This window comes from Alligator mississippiensis, chromosome 4 (genome assembly GCF_030867095.1).
Source record: "Alligator mississippiensis isolate rAllMis1 chromosome 4, rAllMis1, whole genome shotgun sequence".
NCBI lineage: Eukaryota > Metazoa > Chordata > Crocodylia > Alligatoridae > Alligator > Alligator mississippiensis.
Genome location: NC_081827.1, coordinates 108,877,954 through 108,895,670, shown reverse-complemented (window position 1 = coordinate 108,895,670; position 17,717 = coordinate 108,877,954). Strand labels below are relative to the sequence as shown.

General features: G+C 46.0%; 1 protein-coding gene across 2 annotated transcripts in view; it reads right to left on the bottom strand.

Annotated features, from left to right (window-relative positions):
* ATP6V0A4 (ATPase H+ transporting V0 subunit a4) overlaps positions 1-17,717 on the bottom strand; it is a 56,937-nt gene that overhangs the window by 14,767 nt on the left and 24,453 nt on the right. For both annotated transcript variants that reach the window (XM_019489682.2, XM_006264694.4), the window contains exons 10-14: positions 10,417-10,629; positions 6,718-6,868; positions 5,433-5,572; positions 3,675-3,832; positions 2,489-2,582 (exon numbers count right to left, since the gene is read on the bottom strand). In XM_019489682.2, coding sequence (XP_019345227.1) covers positions 2,489-2,582; positions 3,675-3,832; positions 5,433-5,572; positions 6,718-6,868; positions 10,417-10,629 — 756 coding nt within the window. The remainder of the gene's footprint in view (positions 1-2,488; positions 2,583-3,674; positions 3,833-5,432; positions 5,573-6,717; positions 6,869-10,416; positions 10,630-17,717) is intronic.

Here is a 17,717-nt window from a genome sequence, read left to right as displayed (position 1 = left end):
TTGACTGGTCAAATATTGCCAATTGACTAGTCTGACTGCATATTTTTAGACCAGTCAAAGACTAGCAATTTTACAAGAAAAGCTACACTTTTTTGCAGATTTCTTGACAAAAATATGATTTTTTTATTGTTCTCCAACACATTTCTTAACAGAAAATGTGTGCTTTTTCCTTGTATTATTTGGAACTATTGACAATTTTTTAGTTTTGGATTGATATATGACCAGTCAATTGACTGACCTTTATTTGACCAGTCAAATACACGACCCTAATATAAACACAAGAAAGCATATTCCTACTCATATTCAAAGAACAACTTTTCATATTCCTATTCATATTCACAGAGCAACTTTTTCCACAAAGGGACTTTGAAACCCAGGGGAACTTCACCATCCTTTACCTCCCCTGTGCAAGATGCAGTTTCATTTCTATTTGGTAGAACTTTTACAATCTTCAAATTCCCCTCTGCCTGACAAAAGGTGTTTGGACCCGAAAGCTTGCAAAGAAAGACATTTTTGCTACTATTTAGTAGGTCTAATAAAAGTTATCACCTCTAAACCAAGAGTTTTATCTGCCTCTATACCTACTCATGAAACTGAAAGACATCTCTGGTCAAAATTCAGAGAAGCAGCCCAATTATTATAATCATGGAAACCACTGAAATGTAGCAGAAAGGCAAGGAAGCCTATAAGAGAATCTAAGAATCCTTGCCTGACCAGGGACTTGGGGTAGTACTTATGTACACTGCATCTAACCTAAACGATTTCTTTGCTTCAGTTTTTCTGCACAGAGCATGGTGAGTACATGCCTATTCTGGAACTTGTTCTTTCAGAGGCTCATAAATGTGAGTCACAGTTAATGCACCGCCCAGCAAAATGAGAAAAAGTGGGAGGGAGGTTTGCAGACCAAATAAAATACTAATTTCTATATAGACTCCTTACATGAATTTTAAATCTTTAGTACTCAAGGAGCCCCCAGGGTATTCAGATCTTGTTAGCCAGGGTGAGTATTTCTCCTTAAGGAATCAAGGCATCCTAAACCTGCAAAAAATTCTTCTTAACAAGATCAACAGTCCAGCCCTTTAGGGTAGGTGAACCAGTTGAATTTCACAAAAGTGTCCACACTACAGAAACGTGCTCCAGTGCCCTTTTCCTGACTGTTAGGTCAGTAGTTCAGATTATTGTTGGATCCAGCACGCCCACTAATCCTCTGTGAGCAAACAACGCTGCCATCTAGTGCCCAGTTAAGCTCAGTTTTTCTTCTTGTCAGAGACCTTTTGCGTTCTGCGGCAAGTGCAGCTTAAATGACACAGCAGGATCAGTGCTTTGTTTTCAGAAAAAAAGATTCACTAAAAATAATCCTTGCCCAGCAGACCTAGGTCAGGATCAGGCCAACCCAGCCAAGGGAGGACTGACTACAGGCCATGACATAGGGGAATCATCACATAGTACAGAGCCACTCTAATGCCTTCTACCAAATTCCCCCTCCTAGCCGTGACTCAGACTCCTTGGCTGCCAGAATGGCCCCTTTGGGTAAATAGCAGCCAGCAAGAACACAAGCTACTCTATTTTACATAGTAGACTGGACTGACATCCAGAGGAATCCCTAAGGTAAGGGAAATATGTAGATTGCTTAAATGCATCCAAACATCACTGCTTGAAATGCACCGAGCACTCTGTGGGCCCATCTCCAGACATGCTTCTATAACATATACTTTTCTCGATAATGTATACTTTTCTCGATAAACACCCACAGGCTATAAGGCAGATACAGAGGAACTGGAGGTTTCTTTGGGTGTTTATTCAGAGTGAAACCATGATCAGTACTCTTACCAATAGGGTAATTAGTGCTGATGGACAAAGGGAAGTAAGTAGGTAAATTTGGTGGTAGTGACTGCAACCTAACTAAATTCAATGTACAGCATGAATGAGAAGGATTCACAGAAAAGAGAAATGATGAAGCGACCAACTTCAACACATGAAACTTAGGTAACCTGTAAAACGTATATTTCTGTTGTGTTTCACATATCCAATGTACCATACAGATATCAAGTAGGTAACCCTCAAATTGTTTCTGTGAGGAAGCATTATTATCCCAATTTTATAGCTAACTGGAAGCTAGCACTGAGAAGTCAGTGGCAGAGGCAGAATTAGGATTCAAGAGAGCCTGATTCCTAAATCTGTGGTCATTTCTCTGGGCTGTACTAACTGTCTTTTGAACTTGGAAGGAGAAGAAGAATTAATGTATTCAAATCCTTTAATGTTTCAGGACAAGCATCTATAATGCTACAAAAAGGCAATAAAAAACTTGCAGAGAATGAGAAGTGTCTGATGTGGCTTCACAAGTGACTGCTCATGAAGGTTATGTGAAATATATATGTAGAGAAAGAGAGAGAACAAGAGAGAGAGAGAAAGAAGCTTCTGATGAACTAGGTAAGTAGAATTGAGAAGGCATATAAATAAAGATCTTAGACCAATTTAGCTATATTACTGGATCTATTCCAAAAGGATATGGATTTCCAGAGTAGACTCCTGGGACTGCAGGATCCAGCTGCAATGCCTCATTTTCTTCAAGAACATGCTTACTACAAAAGGAAAGAAAGTTGAGAATTTACACACTAATCCCAACACATAAATCAAAGCCATGTTTATTTCAAGAGAGCTAAGGGCTAAACATATCATTTACCCTAGACCTACCCTGGCATTTTGTGCCTGCAGGCAGATAGTATTTGTACTATATATATGCTGATATATATGTGTTAGCCATGCAAGGCATAAAAATTTTATTCCAGCTTTTATAAGCTTTCGAGACTAGACATCAACGTGGCATCCTGACAGGTTATGGCACCCTTACACAATGGTCCCCTAACATGGTGATTCTTGTATCATCGTTGAAAAGTTTGAGGGAATAGAATAAATCACTTTCCTTTGAAATGTTCTCAGGTCCTCTGGGCTTTAAGCTGGGTAAAGAGCCTAGAGCAAAATAAATTAACTTAATGGGCTTGACTATATCATCTCTATGCCATGCCTACAGACATCCCTATAAAAAGCATTCACCCAGCAAGAGCAACACATAGGGCAGCCCAAGGGAAGCTGCTCTACACTCAGAAAGCCCTCGAGACTTGCATCATGCTGAAAGCCTCCCTAGCCACTGGAACAATCCAGGACTGGCAGGACATAAAAGGTGGCTTGGACTTGCCATGGGTCCCCCCACATCCCCGAGATGTGAGCTCTGGTACTTCAGAGATTCGCATCCCAAGTATTCCTTGGGTTTTATTCTCTCTTGGATGCTGATTATATATCCAGATACTGGCTTATAGATGAGTATAGAAGGGGGAGAGGAAAGATGCACCACAGGAAATGGAAAACAAGCAGCAGGAGGGCAGTGAAGAATGGCACCCCCCTGTGCTACACACATATGCTGAATTTGGCCATGCTTACAACCCATGGTCCCTCCTCATGTCAGCAGCAATTTTAACTTCTTGTGAGGACCTTAAATTTTCAGATAAGATTTTTACAGCTATTAATTCAGCCAAACAACCCAAATTGTTTATAACCAAAACCACAGGAGGGATTTGTCCCACCCCTACACAAATTTTGAACCTGTCTGTATTATGAAGTCAATGTGTTTCATCATACAAATTTTTGTGTCTGGTTTTCTTCTGCGTAGCACTTACTTCCACGTGCTGTTACTAAACATGGGGCGGATATGCCAGGAAGAGCCAAAGATGTTTAAAGACTTGGAGAAGCAGTCATTGTAGATAAAGCCAGTGTAGATGGAAAATATGCCCATGAGCAGGATCAGGTAGCGCCCACTGAAGAAGGTGTTCCAGATCTGCAAAAGAAAATTTTCAGGGGACAAGTAAGCAACCTTCATACACTCCAGTTCCATCGCCAAACCAGTCATGCAGCAAGCCTCAAGAGGGGAATTTTTACAAAGACTAACTTACTCACTCTGTCTTTCCCTGTATTTTCAAACAACCATGCTTGGATAAGACGTTCTTGCTTCAACTTCAGCTTCTTTTTCTGCTTGAGCCATCCCGCTACCTTGTCTAAATATGTTTCTTAAATCTACATGTAGGATCTCAAATAAATTAGTTAAATACTAGAAGCCTTCACTAATTTTATCAGGAGCTGCTGATCACCTTTGAAAATCAAGCTGCTTGCCTAGAAGTCAAACCTGACTGTCCTGTTGTTTGAAGACCTTGGCCCCAACTTACCCATGCAAACATGAGCTGTATTTGTGTACAGGCATAGAACTGGGTGTACAAAATTGCAGGTACAACTTTAAAAGATTTCTTAGGCTGTCTATTCCTTCAAGTATAACTAGGCAGAAAAAACTTCCAAGTTTCTATGTAGGGTTTGAGTGTTGTAGCTATGATGGGCCAGGAAATGTATGAGAGGCAAGGTTTTTTGTGATATCTTTTATTGAAACAACCATATAGCTAAGGGAGATGGTGGATGAGCCTTCGGGCACAAAGGGTACTTTGTGCTTGTCCAGAAGCTCTTCCAACTATATAGCCGGTCCAACAGTGATATCATTAAAAACGCTTGTCTCTCCAACTTCTCTGGGTTGCCTCCTATCTCACCTAAGTCTACTTTGCCCCCCCAGTAAGCATGATTTTATTCTGTTGCATCCCTGAAAACCTATTAAGGCAGAAGGTGGATAGGTATTTCTTATTTCTGCTTTTTGTGATTTAGCCTTGTGACAACAGAGTGCTACAAAAGTAGACAAGTTAATGATTTTTTTAGGGGACTCACAGGTGCATCCAGATGAGTGTGGATGCTTGGCTCCCTGGAGACGAACAGTGGTGGTGCACCTTGTGCCGCCAATACTTGTCTCTGGAGAACACCCATGCCATGTGTGCTTTGACACGCAAGTTACCCTGGGGGCAGTAGTAGAGGCACTATGCTGGCCCCAGCAGCCTTACCTGGGGTCCTGGGGGCCTCCCAGGGCTGCAGCTGTGGCAATCCTGCCAAGCAAAGCCTGGCCAGCAGTCGCAGCATGGGTCTGGGTGGCTCAGCTCTGCTTTTCAGCAGCACATGCTGCCCGAGTGCACTGCTCCAGTATTTTTCCTGCAGGTTTTTTTTTTGACCCCTGGATATCTAGGGGTCGAAAAAGAATGCAGAAAAAAAACTCCAGAGCAGTGCATGCTCGGGCAACATGCCCTTGCAGCGCAGAGACCACTGGACTGTGCAGTATGGGGCGCTGCAAATGTGTTTGCGGCACCACATACCACACAACTGTGCTCATCTGGACACGTCCATACAGGGTAGAATAGGATTGCTCACTACTAGGCACCTAAAAAGTGGGAGAGGATTTGGCCATGTGTCAGAAGGAGATTCATTTAGCATTTGAGCTGTGGGAGGCTGACAGTATCAAATGAGAGTTTTGAGCCACATTGCTATGATGTAGTCAACCCTAAGAAACTCACCTCATTAGTGCTTTTCTGGGCCAAGAGAGCCTTCTCATTAGTGACCATCCAGAGAGCAAAGCCCAGCATGACAGCACCATGGCCACAATCTCCAAACATCACAGCAAACAGGAAGGGGAAGGTAATTATCGTGTATGGAGCTATGGGAAGGAGACAGATAGGAACTCAGTTTCAGCTAATTAAAACAAAAGGACCTCAACTGGGGGGTAACCCTGGAAATCACCCATTAAGGACAGTATAAATTATTCCACTTTCACTGAAATCAATGAAGCTGCAGCAAGTAGGTTTCAACAGGGATCAAGGTTCTCAGTATGCTATGACAATACAGTTTCCACAATTTACAATGTATACATTTGGTTAACTCTAGGTGCCTGCTACATGGATGATAAAATCAAATAGCACACCTCAAACATTAACCTAAGATTCAAAATGCACCCAAGTCACCCCCAAGCAAATTCATATATGAAAACATTTAAAAAAGAAATTAGAAAGTCCTAACATACACTTTGCAACACTACCAGCATTACTTGTAACTACTTGTCAATGAAGGAATCTGTCATTTATATCTGTAGCCACTGTATTTGTTCTATACGGAGGTGCAAACAGCTGAATTTGCCTGAAATAGCCAGGGTGCTTAACACAGTAAATACAAAGCAACACCTTTTTACTTGAAATTTAGAGGGAGGCCAATGGTTAGGGCTATTTCTCTCTCTCTAGGTACCATATCTAGACAGGATGTTGGTGATCATGGTTGTCCACAGATCTCTTCTCTTTGAGGCATACATAATTTCCAGTGTTGATACATTCATTCTCCTTTCTTCAGTCCTTTCAGTTAGGACCAGACTTTCAATTTTCTCTTTCCTCATAACGTGTATTAGAAACTCCAATGGTTTCTTTCCAATGTTAATCAGCAGCTTCCTCCTGCAGCTTGCTCTTAACAAAATATCTTCTCATTTGAGGTGTGACTTGTCCAACATATCTTCAAGATGCACCTTAAGAACCACATCTCAGTTGCTTCAATTCTCTTTTCCATGCTTGACAATATTGTCCAGCATTCTGATGCATAAATGAGGACTAGTATATACCTGATATAAATGGCTATTTACCTGATATAAATGACTGTCTAGATTAGCCTGGGACATTTTGAGTAGTAGCCACTGGGTGTGCTTTTGGATGACAATGTGTTTTTAGAAAAGAGAAGCCTTCCCTCTTCCACTCTAAACCCTTTGCCGAATCTTGCATTCAATCTGGCAAGCCAGCTGTAGCAAAGCCAGATTCCTTTTACCTGGATTCATTTCCCTGTAATTCCCCACGCCGTAGGCATCGACAATGTTTTGAAAACCTGCAGTGAACTTGTTGGTTCTGTTGAAGGTGGGTGGAGACATCTTGGTCTGCACAGCAGTCAGGATAGGGGCAATGGTAGAGCCACTACGTTCCTATAAGGGGATGATAAAAAAGAGGTGAAATGGTGGGGGTGGCCTAGATGGACAAGAGAGCAACCTTTGCTGGATAAATTACAGCTAACCCCAGCTATTGGAGACTAGCCAGCCCCACAAAGCTGGGTCCTGCATCCACATGTTTACAGCATCCAGGTGGGAAGGGACTGATCCAGGCCGGTAGGTGAAGGCCACGACTAGTATCTTGACTTTCTCAAGCTTGTTTGCAACCCTGAGCTTCATGCTGACAAGTTGCCCAGGGAAGTCATCAGTAATGCCAACTCCCGCAATCTTATTGTACACCTCTCAATAGTTACTGCTTCCCATAAAGCATTAATGCCCTCAGCTCCCACAGCCAAATGGTTACATAACAATCATAGCTTCTGTTAAAATCTGGCATTGCCATTCCAGTGGAAATGGGACCAAATCCCCCTTAAGGCTTTAGAAAAATAACAGGATTTTTCTTTTAAAGTCTCCAGCTTTATATTTCTAGTCTCCTTTTTTCCAAGGCAATCTCATGATTTCTGTTTTACATAATACTGGCTCACATGACCTTGCAGTGACCTGGACTCCTCAGTGTGTCAGTTATTACTACCGTGGAGTGTTGGTTTTGCTGCTCCCAAGAACATGTGGGTTCTCTTCCTCACAAAACACAAGGACTGCCCAGAGAAGGCATCAATCCTGCAATAGGTTGTGCATGGGGGCAGGTTTCCATGGGACTCTGCAGAGGCACTGGGATCTATTCAGTGTCCAGGCATCTCAGGAGCAGAGTTTAACTTCACACAATACAATGAGGAGGGGCAGCACACAAGAGGGCATCAGGAAATTATACTGTTACCTTACAAAGCCCCTCATACAGCATGACACAGGGATATTTCTGGGTTTTAGCATAAATAAGTGATAGTTGCAGCAGAGGCTGAACTTATGGAGGGGTCCAAAGGGCCAGAGAATAGGATGAGTAAAAGCAGATATAGTACTTCCCTACGTCACGGGGATGCTGATTGACTTGACTAATGTCAGCAAAGTGCTCTGAGAAGCTCTGATGGTAAGGTGATATAATAGCATTCAATTTTTTAAAAATATCTCTCCATTTGAATGCTACAAGTGATAGGATGATATATGATGCTTTTCATTTGCAGATTTCAACATGCTTTACATACTTATATAGGTAGCATTAAACCCACTTTACAGATGGGGAAATTGAGGCAAAAAAAAAAAAAAAAAGGGAAGACAGCAACCTGTGCTAGGCTAGTGGCAGAGCCAGGAGAACCTAGGTGCCAGTGTTTATACTAGGCTACTGTTTCTCAAACTGGGGTTTACAATGAATTTCCCAGAGGGAATGGGAGAGGAAGGAAAGGAGATATATAATAGGAGATAAAGGAAGAAAAAGAAAAAGAACAATTTCAGTTTTTCTTAAATAATTGAGGAGGTTAGCATATGGTCACAGGAACAGAAAGCCCATAGCACAGAATCATAGGTGTGCACAGACACAAGGTAAACTTAAAATGGGGTAGATGACCAGCAATGTTTGAGAAACACTGCACAAGGCCATGCTGCCTCCCTTCTCCATACAGTAAGGACAGCAATTCTCAACCCTTCTCTTAATCCAGGGCTAGAAACAGACATTGTCAAATGGGGTAATTCAGCTGTACCATGATGTGTCATGCCACATCTGATTCACTTCACTGGCAAAACACATATCACTCCTTGGTCCCACCCTTGATGGTGCAGGACAAGGGGCACCGTGACCTCCCCACTTTCCCTGTTGTCCAAGACCCATGCTGTGGGTCTAGGGCAACAGGGAAAAGTGCTTCCCTGCTCCTCCAGCCATGTGGCGCTGGAGCAATGGGGAACACTCTGTGTTCCCCCACTCAGTGTGGGTCTGGAGTAGCAGTGAATACTAGGTGCTCCCCCATCTAGTCAGTGAGGGGCTGCCTAAGCAGGGAACCGCTTTTCCCTGCTCCCTCAAATCCACAGTGCAGGTTTGGGGCAGTGAGAAAAGGTGGGGTGGAGTTGTCTTGCCCAGTGAGCCCCACAGGGCTGGCTGAGCAAAGAAAGCACCAAAAGGTAGCAGATGTCCACCACAATAAAGTGGCAGTCTATTGTTACCTTTTGTTGCGCCACTGATTTTCCTGTCATGTGGTGCAACACAGGGTAAGGACATCTATTAGTTCTGCATTTGTGCCCCCTTAAAAATTTCCCCCCCCTGGGCTTTCAGGGGGAAGGAGAGGGAGCTCCCAGCTGCAGAATGGCCAGAGCTGGGGGGCAGGGCAGGGAATGAGGCCCCATCACCTCGCGCTGCCCCCCTCCCCCAGCTACCCCAGCTGAGGTATTGGGGGGAGCTGGGTCAGAAGGAGAGGGGGCTCCATTCACCACTCCCCTCCACTCAGCTCTGGCCATTCAGCAGTTGAGACCAGCCAGCATGGAGCTCCCAGCTGCTGTATGGCCAGAGCTGGGTGGGGAGAAGAGTGGAACGGAGCCCCCTCACCTCGAGGGCCTGACCCCACTGCCCCCAATACTCCAGCTGGGGTAGTTGTGGGAGGACTGTGAGGTGAGGGGGCCCCATTCCCCCCAACTCAGTTCTGGCCATTCAGAAGCTGGGAGCTCCCTCCCTTCTCCCTCCATCACTGACAGCCCCAGAGCTGGGGGCGGAGGGATGGGGCTGGGGAGCGAGGAGGTGGAGCACCTCTAACCTGCTGGTTTGGGCCACTGCATGCTAGCTCCATCCCCTTCCCCCTGACTTCTGTTGGGTGGGGGGGGGGAGCACTAACTCATGGTGCTTTATGTGAAGTGCCATGAGTTAGAGTGGGGCTCTAACATCTGTCTGCACCCACAGTGTCTGTTTCTACCCCAAGAGCTAATGGAGAGGTGGGAAGTGCAGATATGTAAAAGTTTCCAATGTTTATTTCTTGCCTGTTGTGGTCCTAGCATACTTTTAGTATCCCTGTGCTGTTTTACCAGCAGATGCAGCTCAGGGAAAAGTATTTGGCCAGTGAATTCATACCAACTTAGCTGCATTAGCTAACTGTTTCCCAACCAGGGAAGCAGACTCCCTCTAGAAGATAGAATTGGCAAGCTCAGGGTAAAGACAGAAGCAGCGGTGGGAAGAACTGACTTCTCCAAAGTAAATCTCCAGACAGCTCCAGGAAAGCCATCCTCCTGCTCCCCTTTTTCACAGAGTGGCCTTAATGCCAGGTGCTCAAAGCAACTCCATACACTCCTCAGTTCAACTCCACAGTCCAGTGCTAGAGATTTCAAGGGACATCTCCCTGTCCCACAAACAACAAGGAATTGCTTGATGTGTTGAAGCCTGAGGAGAGGAGCCAATAGGAGAAAAAAAGCCAAAAAACAGCCAAAAGTAGACTCAGAAAAGGCCAGAAAAGATAGGGAATGAGTCAAAACCTGGACAGAAGGAAAAGGAAAACGGGTGGCAATTGCCAAGGAGCTGAGTGAGTAGGAGGGAGGGACACCCACAGCAGGATCCACTCCAAAGCAAGATGAGAACTCCAATGTAAACTAGTTGGGGGAATGCCAGGTCAGCCTCTTACCATTCCTTGCTTGAGGGCCCTTTTTATCCTACCCGTGTCTACCACGGGGAACCATATCTCGGCGATGACACACTGCTGGGTGACATCAATGTTACATAAGTTCAGGATGTGGTAGATGGCCTTGATTTTCTTCACCTTGATTCCCCAAGTCCACAGGTTCACAGCTGCCTCATGCAGAAGTCGCTGGCGATGTGATTCAGTTTGGGTTATCACCTGCAAGCAAAGCATGAGCAGTACTGAAGCAAGGTTGGGGGCTGGCTTGGCAGCTTACCATTCAGTTATGTTTTATGAAGGGTGGGGGGAAGGAAAGCACTGCAAGCATCTAATAGGAGTAAGCCAGAGATTTAATAAAGAAGCCTAGATAGGTCCAAATTTGGATGCAACATGCCAGTCTCTAGCAAACAGAAACACTATAGGATTTATCACTGCTTCATCCCTTCTAAGAAGCTTTCCTGGGAAATTTATAAGGGTGATTAGTGGTATGGAGGGGCTTCCATATGAGGAGAGACTAAAGAGGCTAGGCCTATTCAGTTTAGAAAGAGACACTTGAGCAGGGGACACGATAAGTTTTTACAAAATAATACTAAATGGCAAAGAGAAAGTAAATAGGGTTTTATTATTTACAATCCCTCACAATACAAGAACTAGAGGGTCACAGCATGAAACCAATAAGTAGTCCGTTTAAAACTAAGTTAGGGATATATCCTCTGCATCAGAACTTCCTAGACCTTAAATGCTGGAGGCTGCAGCTGAGAGAGGAACAGTGGGAAAAACCCTGGCCATACCCAGTTCACTTTCCCTTTCAGTATCTACTGTCTGCCACTGTGTGACACACGATACTGGGCAAGATGGGCCTATGGTCTGATGTAGTAGATGGCAGTTCCTATGTTCTTATATTATGTTGAAATGGCCCAGCAGCCGATACCATGAGACATGAATGTTCTGCATGGAAAATTTAGAGTTCTGCTCATTTGAAACTCAATCTCCCGAAATGCCCATCTGTTTCTGGAGACACTGAACTACCTTCAACTTTCAACAACATTTCCTTGAGTGACTTAGCTGCACTTGGAGGATCAATATCCTAGTTCCATTTTCAGCAAAAAGATATCCTCTAAGGAATAGCAGTCCATGAGTGGGCCGCTTCGGTCCCGCTTCCCCCTTTCAGTGCAGTCTGCCGGTAAGTGTCCCACAGTAAGTGTACAAGTGGAAGCGGACAGGGTTTGGCCCTATGTGGAGCACTGTGGCCCCCACCCATCACCCTTCTCCATGCTAACTGCTGCCCAGAGCAGCGCAGTGGAGAGCTGTGGGGCAGTCATGGGCTGGACACAATCAACTGATAGAGCTGAAAGGGAGGCACCGGGGCTGGTGTGGGACACTTACCAAAGGTAAGCACCTCACTCCTCATGCAGAGCAGGCAGCAGCTCCTCCCCGAGGTGAGGCGAGGGAGGAACAGGGGCTGGGTCTGAGGGCTGGTACGGGCTCCGCTGGCTCTGGGGAACTGCACCGCTCCCCAGCCCTGATGCCATGTGCCTTCTCACTCCCCAAGGTGATGCAGGGGTGCAGAGCAGTTCCCTGGAGCCGGCAGAGCCCATGCCAGCCCCCAGACCTAGCCCCCATCCCCGCTCCCTTCTTGCCTCGCCTCAGGGAGGAGCCACTGCCTGCCCTGCATGAAGAGCTTATCTTTGGTAAGTGTCCCACGCCGGCCCCAGTGCCTCCACCGCACTCCACGCCCAGCTCCTCTCTGGGAAGCTGCAGCCCAGCTCCTCTTCAGGTGAGTGCACAGCATTAAAAAGTTACTGCGTGGCAAGCTTTTTAATTGCACGTGGCCACACACACACACAGCTTAAAGGGAACCAGGGCTGACAAGCACTCTAGTCTGCCTGCCAGAATTGAAAGTGAAATTCCAACCAGCTAGAAGTCAGTGGTGAGACAAATCCAGGGAGCTAGGCAAACATAAGCATTTAGGGAGGTGATGATATCAGTGTCTCTGTCTGCTTTGGGAGGAGTTTTGCAATGTCAGAGAATGGGGCCTGCTAACTGTGTTACCTTGAGCAAGAACAGAGAATATCCACAGAACCAAACAAGCCAACGCTTCACCTACAACCCATTGTTTCATTATTAAACAGAGGAAGTCTCTTCCCTTACAGATGGATGGAAGGGTTTTATCTTAAACATGCTGCTCTGGTAGGGCCCAATCCTGACTTCACTGGAATCATTCATGTACGAGAAGCTTCAGCTCTTGGCTGTAGTTCTACATGTCCTCCTTCCCAAAAGGTTGATGTGGGTCCAAACAGAGAGTGGGCACATTTCCACATGCCGCTATGGAGCTGTTGTTACTGTGTCATCATTTAGTACTTCCTTTAGAAGTAGTTACTTTTAAGCACTATATTGCCATAGTGATGCTCAATAACGGGGGAGTGCATCACTACTGTGATGTAGCTGCAGTGTTGCAGGTCTTGCTCGCGCATTGCTACAGCGACATGGCATTATGTGTAGATGCACCCACTGAGTAACAAAAGTCAAAGCAATCCAGGCAAAAGAGTTTCAGAAAGCTCCATGCATGCAATTCAAAACTGATGAAATTCACAGACTTGGGGGACAGACATATTTAACGGTTAGCCCAGTTCAAAAGTGGTGTTGGGACCCAGAGGCTTCTGGGCCCAGCTCAATAGTATCGGCACTTGGCAAGAGACTGATGTATGTATTTGCTGCACGCTTATTCTCCTTGCCTGGTATAAGACCCATTATAGGGTCATAGGGACCCAACAGTGGTTTAAGCCAGAAGTAGACAGATGCACTGCCCTGTTAAACCAGTGCAAAACCAACTGTAGTGATTCAAAAGTATACCAAACTCTACTACCCCTGGGGTCAGGTACCAAAGTTGGCCTCACCCCTCTACTTACAGGTGAGCAGTAGGGCTGTGCGAAAAGCACCGTTCTGTCTCACCTTGAGTTTCAATGGTTCGACAGAACAGTGTTCCATTTCAAATTTCATTTCAATTTGAAACAGCTGCTCCATTCTGTTCCATCAAAATGGAAAGGCTGTTTCAGTGGTGTTTCGACATTTCACTGGGGATGGGAAGGCAGTCCAGCTGGGCTCCTTTCCCATTCCTGGTGCTAGATTCCACCAGGGTAGCAAGGCAGCCCAGCTGGGCTGCTTTCCCATTCCCTGCACTAGATTGTGCTGGGGCGGTGAGGCAGCCCAGGTGGGCTGCTTTCCCATCCCTAGCGCTGGACTCTTAATAGATCACAGGGTTGTGCAATTTATTGTTCACCTTCAACCAACTCATCTGCTAATGCATCTTCATGAGGAGTGACGCTTTTAACTTCCAAATCTCTGAGCCACTTCACACAACTGGTGTTTTTAAAGCAATTTCTGCCCTATTAGATGTGGGAAAATTATGCATCCCGAGGTCCCTGATGGGTAATTCTCAGTTCTCCTCAGTGGTTTGCAGTTCCAAATCTAAACATGGAAAATCTGCGCCACTCAAAAGAGAAGATTCCCAGATTTCCAATGTGATTCAGAACTTGTTTCTATGCAAGTAAGCTCCTGAGATAGCTGAACTTTGAGGTTAAAAAAAGTTATTTCAGGCATTTTAAAGGCTTTTTAAAAATCCCTCTGACTCCTATGCTAATAAAAATGTGTATAAGTGATTTTCAAATTTTGGAAAACAAATATTTTCTGTAACAAACTGTAGCAGGATTAAGTCCCTGGGTTGGTTATGATGCCCCCGATGGCCACATGGTTCCTCCTTCCTCTGGGTCTTGGGTCTTACTTTCTACTTCACCTGCCACACCCTTGATGTTATTTAGAAAGAAAAAGGTTGGGAGGCCAGCCCAGGGGACCACTGGTCTAGTCCCTCTCTCTCTGTCCATGTCTCTGGTCACCATTGGCCTTAAGGGCTATGTCTGTGACCTCTGACCATCCCTACCATGACCACACCCAGGCCTTGTAAGTCTCACTAATTAATTATTTTGGTTGGCCTTTGCCCCAGGGCAATATTATGCCTCTTCAGTCCTCTGTGCCCTTGCTGGGGCCCTGACCTTCCCAGCCTCTGCTTCCCTGTCCAGGAAGGCAAAGGCCTTTAGCCTGGGCCTTTAACCTAGGTCCACAGTGTCATACCTGGCCCCTGGGCTTCAGCTGGCATCTTGTCTGGCTTGACTCTGGGCCCTGGCCCTGGTAGCACCACTCTGTGGTTCTGGTCTCGCCCCTCAAGGGCACTGGCTGCACTCCTTAAGGGCTTTGGTTTCACCCTTCTAGGACTCCAAATTCACCCCTCAAGAGCTCTGGTCTCACTCCTCTTGGACTCTGGTCTTGCACCTCAAAAGCTCTAGAGACACCCCTCAGGGCTGTGGGCTCCCAGAGGAGGCCTTCCTCTGATGCTGGGCCCCTGGCCCTGCTTAGCCTCCACTGGCTCTGCCTATCCTCTAACTTAGGCTTCAAGCCCTCCCAGATATACGTCTGCCTGGGCCTCAAGCCTGACCCCGGTATTGCTGAAAGCATGCACTGGGACCTCCTCTATCCCTGATAAGCCCAACCCAGATCACCAACTTAAACTGTAACAAAAAAAGTAAGCCCATGCACTATAACTAAATCTCTAAGCACCGTAGCAGCACAACAAAACCCTTCTCATCCAGGACTGTAGCTTCTGGCCAGCCTTCAGTTCCTTACTGGCAGTCTGTATTATAGCAGGCCTTCAGTCCACTGCTCAGCCAGAGCCATCTCAGTTTGGGCTCCTTCTGACAAGCCTGCAGAGCCAGACCCACTCCCTAGTTTAATCCGTGGGTTTATATACTCCCTAAGCCCTGCCCCTTCAAGTCAAGGGGCTTCCCCAGTTGTCCACAAGTGTTTCCAACTAGGCTTTCTGGCTGACCTAACAGCTACTGCAATGCCCCAGTTGCCCAAGTAAGGCTCTGCCATATTGTACTACTGCAGAGCTGCTGGGTCTGCAATAGGTGCTCTGCTACCTAAGCAGTCCCTGTCCTATTGTACTATTGCAGAGCAGCTAGCTCTGAAATAGGTACTCATAGCTTACTGATCCCTGGCAGGCTGTCCTTCCGCAGCCCCTTTAAGAGCAGCTTCCCCACCTGGGGATCTCCTTCTGGCTGGTTCTCCCTTAAAGTAATAGGGATTCCCTGGCCTGCTACATATATGTAGCATACATAGGCTATGTAATGAAGCAGCCTGATGGAAAAATTACATCCATAAAAGGCTGTGGGGTTTGATGGATAGTACTCCACTCTAGAACTTGAAAGAACTTGGGGTTCTATTCCAAACTCTGCTGATAAAAAGAACTCTGTAAGATCTAGCAGCATAGAATAGAAGGACCAGAAGGGACCTGTAAGATCATCAAATCTGGTCCCCTGCCATGGGCAGGAGGTTACTGGGCTCAAACAAGCTCTACGAGGTGCTTGTCCAGCCTTCTCTTGAACACCTCCAGAGATGACGACTGGACCACTTCTGCCAGGAGCATGTTCCAGATTCTAGGTACCCTTATGGAAAAGCAGCTTTTCCTTATGTCTAGCCTAAATTTTTCCTCAATGAACTTGTGCCCATTGGTCCTTTTTCTGCCAAGGGGTGCCCTTCTGAAGAGTTGCTCCCCTAGATCTTGGTATTCACCCCTGACATATTTGTAGGTGGCTTCTCTTACGCTGACTGAACAGACCCAGTTCCTGGAGTCTCCCTCGTAGGGCCTATCCTCCAGGCCTCTAAATGGATGGGTGGCCCTTCTCTGTACCTTTTCAAGCTTATCCACATCCTTCCTGAAGTGCAGTACCCAGAACTGGACACAGTACTCCAGCTGTGGCCTCACCAATGCTGTATAGAAGGGGAGAAGCACCTCTCTGGATCTATTCGCAACACATCGGCTGATGCACACCAGAATTCTATTTGCCTTGCTGGTGACTTCATTGCATTGTAGGCTCATATTCATCTTCTGGTTGATTGTCACCCCCAGGTCCCTTTCAGATGCAGTGTCAGCCAGTGGACCACCACTCATCATATAAATTAAGCTGAAGGTTCTTCCTACCCAAATGAAGGGCCCGGCACTATTGAACCTCATCTGATTGCATTCAGCCCATAAGACCAGTCTGTCAAGGTCATCCTAGATCCTTACCCTCTCCCTCATATGTGCCCGCACTACCCCACAGCTTGTCCCCCACAATGGTGTAATCCGCAAACTTAATCATTGCGCTTTCCACTCCCTCACCCAAGTCATTGATAAAGATGTTAAAGAGCACAGGCCCAAGTACTGGTCCCTGGGGAATACCACTGGATACAGCCCTCCAGGATGATGCCATCCCATCAATTACAACTCTCTGGGATTGGCCTCTGAGCCAGTTGCCAAGCCACTTCACTGTAGACTGGTCTAGGCCAGTACCCTCCAGCTTAATTGAGAGAATCTCATGGGAAACAGTATCAAAGGCCTTGCTGAAGTCTAGGTAAATGTTGTCAACCTCATGTCCTTTGTCCAGCTGGTTAGTTACCTGGTCATAAAAGGACACCAGGTTTGTTAGGCATGACCTACCCTCAACAAAGCCATGCTGGTTGCTTCTTACTATCCCACCAGTTGTAAGCGTGTGATTGATGGCCTCCTTGACAATTTTTTTCAAAGATTTTTCCCAGAAGTCAGACTGACTGGTCTATAGTTTGCTTGGTCATCCCTCTTCCCTTTCTTAAAGATGGGTACCATGTTAGCCCTCTTCCAGCCATTTGGGACCATTCCTGAGTTCCACAACACTTTGAACAGCTTTGCCAGAGACCCCGCTATGAGCTTAGACAGTTCTTTTAGGACTGTCAGATGCAGGTCACCTGGTCCCGCTGACTTGAAAACATCCAAATGTTCTAAGACTACCCTCACCTGTTCATGACGTTTTTCATGTGGACTGTTGTTGTTGCCATATTCCCTGGGCCTCTGGACAGGTGACTAGTTCCCATCTGATTTTAGGAATACCAATGCAAAGTAATTATTTAGAAGCTCTGCCTTTTTGTGGGGATCAACTGTGGGCTGCCCCTCAGCATTCAGTAGGGATCCCACAGTGGAGCTTGATTTTTTCTTGCTTCCTAGAAGGACTTTATGTTGTCCTTTATTTCAGTTGCCAGCTTGATATCCATGCATGCTTTGGCTTTCCATGTCTCATACCTACAGACTCTGGCCATACGAGTGTAGTCCTCTCTGGATGCTGAACCATTTTTCCATTGCATATGTTTCTTTTTTCTTTTTCAAAAGTTCCCTAATGTCCCTGTTGAGCCAAGCAGATCTTTTGGCCCCTTTCCCTTTTTTTGACCATGTGGGGATGGCC